Here is an 8,188-nt window from a genome sequence, read left to right on the forward strand (position 1 = left end):
GATCAAGTGAGCAGATTACTAAACTGGAAAGTTAATTATGTGTTTATACCCACTCATTTATGGCTGCTTAAATGCCTAAAGACGGCCACGGCACAAGTCATTATGATATAATAAGCGATAACGCCAGCCCCTCTGACCCTTTTCTTTTTGGTTTTGTGCGTGGGTTAAACCGGGCCAGTAACAAGAGGCTGTGTGTTGTATTTATTACAGTGATCATAACAACCTTTTACAGCAGTGATTCTCAACCTTTTCAGGTATTAAAAAAGGTGTTAAAAGTCATTAAATTGTAACTTTAGAATTGTGCAGATACCCTGTATGTATGCACTTATGGGGCTTTTAAGCCGTGACATCATTTTGTAGTCAGACCTCCAAGCAGATTTACTGTCAATATGGGCAGTGCTGTGTCCCTCGCTATTTCAACAGATCCGAGACAAAAATAACGACTAAAGTATAATTCTACCACTTTCCTGTCAACAAGAAAGAGAAAAAAACATTTAAATAGTAAAAAAAGTAAAAAGATTCACGGGCGCTGGTGCCTATTGGCACCAAAAGTTCTCCTCTGCCTACAAAATGATGTCAGACTTAAAGGGCCACTTCACCTCTGTTGTCCCAGAGGTGAAGTGGCCCTTTAAGAGCCCCATGCCATTAAGTTGGTTTGTTTACTGTTGAGTGAGAAGACAATGAATGTTGCACATTAAGTTAATCATCAGAGGACCCCTGAATATAATTTGGACACACACACGCGCACACACACACACACACACACACACACACGCACACACAACACACACGCGCGCACGCACGCACGCACGCACACAAACACAAACACACACACCCCCCATTGGGCAAGCAGAGCCAAGATAAAAATATCCAAGCGTGTTTATCAGCCCTCCATGGAGGAATGGCCACTATGCCTGGCTGCAATCACCGACACTGGCGTGGAGGGGGCATAACTCACCATCTGTCCAACAACTAGAGCCCTGGCAGCAGTGGTGCATAGTAACTAAGTACAGTAGATTTACTTAGGTTACTGTACTATTTTGAGGTATTTGTACTTTACTTGAGTATTTCCAATTTCCAATAACTTTTACTTCTACTCCACTACATCTCGGATCCAAATATTTTACTTTTACAACGACTACATTTATTTAAAGACTTTAGCCACTAATTTTTTTGCAGATATAGATTCAGATTCAGATTCAGATCGCGATGCGTTGTGAGCGTGTAGATCGCCTATATTCAAACATTTCGTACTTTTACTTTTGGTACTTTAAGTCGATTTTGATACCATTTCTTTTGTACTTTTACCCAAGTACATTTTGAATTCTGGACTTTTACATGTAACCGAGTATTTCTAAATTTCAATATTGATACTTTTACTTAAGTATGACATGTGAGTACTTTTTCCACCCATGCCTGGCAGCCTGGGTATGGTGCAGCACAGCATGGTATACAGAGAACAGTACAGTGTGGTATACAGCGTGGTATAAAGAGAACAGTACAGCAGGGGTCTTCAACAGGGGGTCCTCAGAGTAACTACAGGGGGTCCTCCAAATCTTTGTGTGATAGAAACCTTTTTTCCTCCTTTTTTATATTAACCACTTGAACCCTAGTGTCCATATTCTGAGAACTTTAGCCAAAAATAGCAGATCTACAAGCTCAAGTTGTGAGCTTGTAGATCGGCTATTTTCAGCAAAGAGGTTTGGTGTAGAGGGGGAAAAGAGCAGACAAAGTACAGAGTGAAAGCAAAAAGGTCAAGTTTATTAAGATTTGACGGTTCAAGTGGTTAAATATCTGAAAACACAAATTGACATGAATCCAAAATACACTGACAATTGTGCTGTCAAACAATGAAACTATATGGAATCTATGAAAAGGTTGTGGGGGTCCCTGCTTCATCTCTCTCTCAACTGAGGGGTCTGAAAACGTTGAAGACCCCTGCAGTACAGTGTCACACCCACCTGTTTTTCCGCAGACGGCCTCATAGACACCGTGCTGACCGTTGGACGTGGTTCCATTGGTCGGACCCTCTGGAGAGGTCTGCCTGTTGGTCGGACACAAGATAAGAGTGAGCCAGGCACTGGACGGGACCCATCGCTGAGGGAACACCACTTGGTTGTACGTTTCCGCGGGAGTTAAAGAAAAAACGGTCCCAGCCGTGCCGGGGACGACAGGAGGTTGTACGCCTCTCAGGGTTTGGTCACGTTTTATCTCTCCGGTTTGTGCGACATATTCCAGCAACAACAAACGGATAGCCGTTTTTTGGACAGCTTATGCGAGCCAGTGTTGTTTTAGACAGCAAATTTTGATTTAGTTTTAGTCATAGTCTTTTGAATAAAATGTAATTTAGTTTTAGTCATAATTTAGTCACCTGAAAAGTTTTAGTTTTAGTCTAATTTTAGTCGACTAAATATCATAAGATTTTAGGCAACTAAATCTGCAGTTGATTTAGTCAACTGAGATGTATTTTGGCAGGCCTTGATGGCATCGTAATGACTGATTTTACACTTGGTCGCGTGCTGAAAATAGCCCATATAAAAGCGTTGTGAGCTTGTAGATCGGCTATTTTCAGCACGCAACACCTGAGAGCAACCAAACATAAAATGACTCTCTTCTCCACTAGTCCCTCCCTAACTAGCTTAACCTTCCTCTATAGGCTCAGAGTAGATGACAGAGTACAGCAACTTGCAATGGGCCTGATGTACAAGATACGTTCCACCACTAATATACCCATGTACCTGGCAAAATACTTTATAAACGTTAAGGACGTCCACAATTACAACACCAGAGGCAGCGCCACAGATCACGTTCAACCCAGAGTCAACTCAAACAAAGGGTCAAACTCGTTCTTCTGCTATACAACCAAAATGTGGAACGCCCTACCGAAGACCTTAAAGGAGTGTGGTTCCCTAGCATCCTTTAACATCACCCTGAAAAACCACTTTAGGGCGGCAGCCATTCGCAACTGGCAATAACAAACGTAGCCCAGCCTCCCCTGACCCTTCTTTATATTTACCTACTGACATGTATATATTTTTTGCACTGTTTATTTATTTTTATTTTTTTACTATATCTACTGCATAGTACTGTGTTCTATCCGTCTGTCATTCAATGTTATATGAGATACTTCAATGGTTTCCTATGGAAACAAGCTTAGTCTTTTCTAGGATCTCCTTTATGTTGCCAGTGAACTGTACCGTCATGAAACTGTACCTTTTTCTATGCAAACTTCTAATAAAGTCTTCAATCAATCAATCAATCAATCAAAACGTTTTAGTCTAGTTTTTATTTTGTTGACGCAGTCGACAAACATTTTTCGTCATAGTTTTAGTCGACGAAATCAACACTGGCGGGTGGGTGTAAGGGCCGGAGGAGGGGGTTCCTTGACATTCAGTGGAGGTTAAGTGTTTACAGAGTGCTTCTGGTGAGCTATTGTGATGGGGAGGAGACACATTCCTGCCCCTTGGTAGCCGTCAAGAGTGGCAAGCTTTTCACATCGACGACCAGTCAACCAAACCTGGTGTTTTTAGACACATAACCTGCGATAGTTGTGATAATAAATGAGTAGACGGGGGCCTGTGGACAAATAAGCAAGTGACAGGAAAGTCATAGGGAAAGCTTTTGAAATGAGAAGTTACCTACCTACCGCACACACTCAGGGGTGTCACACCAAATTCTGGGCCCTGGGTACAAGGATTCACTCACATTTTGTGCTTAAACTATTGAAAAATAGCAGATATTCAAGCTCACAGTGAGCTTGTAGATCTGCTATTTTTGAAAAATCATGAAAATGTGGGAATATTTCAAATGTTTTTTTGAAAAACGTATGTTTCTATGTCAGTTCTGCTCAAATATTTTCACGTGAAGGACCCCCAAAAATGACATGTATTTGGCCACGGACCCCCCATCTCAAAATATTTAGCTCCAGGGACCCACCCCCCCCCCCCCCCCCGAAGCAAAATTTGAGTTACAAATGTTCGCTAAAAAAGTACATTATATTCAAAGATTTGCACACATTTTCACGACTTTTCAAAAATAGCAGATCTACAAGCTCGCAGCGCGGCACTCGGTGCCGCGCTGTGAGCTTGTATATCTGCTATTTTTCAATAGCTAAAGCATAAAATAATCAAGGCCCCTCCACCTTGGGCCCTAGTAACTCAGTCCCACTACCCCCCCCCCCCCCCTTGTGACGCCCCTGCACTCACTGCAAAGACCTTTCGTGGCCCTGGTGCTCACAAACAACCCACTGTGCAGCCCCTCCCCCATTGAACAGTGGTGTAAAGCAGGGGTTCCCAAACTTTTTTGTCTCAGGGCACCCCATACATCTTTTTTTAATCTGAGGCACCCCTACATTATAATTTTCACTCCCAGCTCCTTATATTTATAGCATATCATCGTTGTCGGGTGGAAACCTTGTATGTCCAAAACCGTTCGTTTTGTATTTATCATCTATAAAATGTACTAAACTAGTGAAAACAGCAGATCTACAAGCACACGCCTCGCATCGCGAGGCGTTGTGTGCTTGTAGATCGGCTGTTTTCACTAGTTTTGTGCGACAGAGGTTTCTGCCTGACAGTAATGATATTTTAGTGATTATGTTGCGAGGAAAACGTTGAGATACCATTTTGGTTAGAACTGATTGAAAATAACTGTGTACTTCACGTTTAAAATGATACTAAATATTTTTTCAAGTGTCCAAATAAATTCCAAATATTATCAAATTATCTCGCGGCACCCCTGGACTGCCGTCGCGGCACCCCAGGGTGCCCCGTCACCCACTTTGAAAACCCCTGGTGTAAAGTAACTGTAAAGTAAGGTACATTTACTTAAGTACTGACACTCAAGTACAATTCTGACGTATTTGTACTTTACTTGAGTATCTACTCCACTCAACTGCAGCAAAATATTGTACTCTGTTATTCCACTACGATTATTTGACAACTTTAGTTGCTAGTTACTTTGCAGATATAAATCATAGTATTATAAAACATACATTAACCACTGTAGCCCTATTTCATACCGTGGCTATTTGGAAATGGACGATCTACAAGCTCACAACGCTTTGCGTTGCAACGTGTTGTGAGCTTGTAGATCTGCCATTTTCAAAAATTTGTACTTTTACTTTTGGTGCTTTAAATACATTTGCAGATACTTTTTTCTACTTTTACTCAAGTACATTTTGAATTCTGGACTTTTACTTGTAAGGGTGCCCTCACACCAAAATACCTATGAGAGTGCAATCCGCGTTCCGCCAATGCATTTCAATGAGAGTGAAGCAGTTTCATGCCAGTAGAGGATTTCTGCAAAAAACACTCCCTTATCATTGAAATGCATTGGCGGAAAGTGGATTCCACTCTCATAGGTATTTTGGTGTGAGGGCACCCTAACAGAGTATTTCTGCATTGCAGTATTGATACTTTTACTTAAGTTTAAAACATTTTAGTACTTTTTCCACCACAGCCATTGAATAGGCACTACACATGGAATGTCTGTGCAAGTGGTTCCCGAACCCTTTCAGCTTGAGACCCAAAAGCTACATTTGATGTCTTTCCGGAAGCCAAACGTAGGGAAATACATTATGAAGCACTTTACACAACATTGTGAAAATAGCCTACAAGCTCGCAACATGTCACATTGCACCGCTTTGTGAGATTGTAGTTGGGATATTTTCACCAAGGACACAAACATGTGCGCCCTTGCACACAGAGATTTCGCGAATGTATAAAAAAAACAAAAAAACAACAACAATTGAAAAGTGAAAGGAAAAAAGAAAACCTCGAAATGTATTAGCAACCCTTAAAAATGGGTCTGCGACGACTGTATAATATTGTCACAAAGTAAGCCCTCATAAGTGGCAGTATAGGGCGCAAGAGCAGGAGGGGGCAAACAAGTTTGTAACCCTACACGTTAAATCTGTTAAGCATTTCTTTTCTTTCTTTTTTTTTTCTTTTTTAAGGGAACAATAAATAAAGCTCAGCTGGCATTAACCTCTCGCCCCGTAACAGCGGCTTGCCAAAGCAGCATTAACAAGGTAATGAGGGCACACACTGGCTCCTTGTAAGGGGACTGCCGCACAGTTGTTCTTTCATAGCATTACACAACCGCAAATAGAACTGGCCCACTTTAAGCATGGCATAACTGGACAGGAAGCCATCTCTTTCATATTTGGAGGAGGGAGAAGAAGAAGAAAAAAAAAAGAGAAAAAAAGAAAAACTCAAATTGACCTCTGGGGTCCTTCACATCGCTTTCTTGGTCAACAGCGAGGAGTCAGGGCAGTCAAGTGCTCTGAACGTTGCAGCGTACGGATAAAACCCTACGTCCCCACAACAGAGAGTAATGACCTGGGGCTGTCACGATCATGACATTTTACATGACGATTAATTGTCAATCGAATAATTGCGATTAACGATTTCATTGTGTTTCTGTCGTTGATAATTACATCCCCGTTCGGCTTGCTTGTAGGCTCTGAAGTAGCACATGGCAGATATGACACATAACCTAAATATACAAAGAAATTACGGATTTGACAACTTTACACTTGAAAAAGAACATTGATAGTGGAAATAGCCGATCTACAGTACAAGCTCACAACGCGTCGCATTGCGACGCGTTGTGATTTTCCACTATTTTAGAAAATGTTTGAAAATATGAACATTTTTCAACATGTAAACAATTATAACGATTATGACAAAATAATTGCGATTCGACGATTATTATGTAATAATTGTGACAGCCCTAGTAATGACTGATTTATACGTAGCTGACTTGCACTGAAAATATCCATCACGCTCGCAGACTATTTTTGGTGTGCGACACCGCCGGTACACAACTATGAAGTACTGTACAAAATCACCATTTAACACACAAAAATGCTTTGGAAGAGGCTGAAAGGGCGCGTGCAAACAAATCCGTGCTATGGGCCTAATGGTGTTGTGCGTGTAGGTAGCTAGCGTGTGGTAATGTTATTTAGATTGACCACAGGGATAAAGTTCGACCATAAACACACTTTTGGCAGCTCCTGTGTGTATACAGTATCCTGCGCGGCTAACTGCTGGCGCAGCTGACTAATAGGGAGCGAAGGCAGCGGCGCGGCTGACATTAATGGTGCTGCTGTAATTGTCACCCTATTAGTAATGCCACACGACAGCCCGGGTTTCCGTAGTTACAGCTGCAAAACTGGCAGAGCCTCGCAAACAAAATACCAACACACACACGCACTCGTTGTCTCCAACAGCCGAAGGCATGGGGGAGAGTATGTTTTTGCCCCTGTCCGTCCGTCTGCCTGTGCGTCCGTCCGCCTGTTACCAGCTAATCTCCGGCGCCGTTGGCCCGGTTGCTGCCAAAATGATCACACACACTCCCTGGATGCCAATTCACCCTTTGTCAGCCTTCTGATTGGTCCCTGACTGACCAACCAGCAGGCTCTTTCTGCCTTGTCCCGCCCTGGTTCCCCCTTTTCTATGTTGAATTTGCTAAAACATCATTTTTGGAGAAATAAAAACATTTAAAAACATGCCCAGTCACTATACTGCACCTGAGAGGCTCCTTTTGACTGAAACCAAGTTTAAATAAGAATTGAATACACAAAATAACAATAAGAAGCAACTGAATTTCAATGGTAGTGGATGGAGAGAAAGGACTTTTGTCCCACCAAGACACAGCAACCAATGGAAGCGAAGAGGGGTGGGACAACGGGTGGGACTTGACAAAGGGTGAATTCAGAAACTCTGCCCCACATCTTTCACATGTTCTACCTGTTCTAGCGCCACCATGAGGTCAATGTTTGCATTTCGACGTTAAACAACCAACCGCAACAGGAATCAGACTTGCAAATGAATTCCGTCCTGTGCGAATACCGTCCTGCGCGACCTTACCTTTAGGCGTCTTACTGGTTTATAGATTTAATGTGCAAATGAATCGTATTTCAATGGCTTTAGGGATATACTCTTATTCTAGACCGGCCCTGAGTCCTGACAGATAGTCAAATACGTCTTAGCCGCTCGTGCTTCAGGGCTGAGGCGGAGTAGAGTGGGGGGAAAAAAAGGATCCTCGTTCCTCGAGGATATATATATATTTTTTCTTTCTTTCTTTTTCTTTTTCACTCATCCATCAAGTAGCACTGGAGTGACCTCGTTAAATTTTAACTCGCACCTACAATTAGGTAGCTTAAAGAGGCGGTGCCATAGGT

At 42.3% G+C, this 8,188-nt stretch overlaps 1 protein-coding gene across 1 annotated transcript in view; it reads right to left on the reverse strand.

Moving 5' to 3' along the window:
• The window catches only part of ttll5 (tubulin tyrosine ligase-like family, member 5), a gene marked incomplete at its 3' end in the record, with an annotated part of 145,156 nt that overhangs the window by 13,537 nt on the left and 123,431 nt on the right, over nt 1-8,188 (reverse strand). The window contains exon 32 of the mRNA XM_080750889.1: nt 1,962-2,044. Coding sequence (XP_080607015.1) covers nt 1,962-2,044 — 83 coding nt within the window. The remainder of the gene's footprint in view (nt 1-1,961; nt 2,045-8,188) is intronic.

The sequence above is a fragment of the Nannobrachium achirus genome, assembly GCF_963921795.1.
Source record: "Nannobrachium achirus genome assembly, chromosome: 20".
NCBI lineage: Eukaryota > Metazoa > Chordata > Actinopteri > Myctophiformes > Myctophidae > Nannobrachium > Nannobrachium achirus.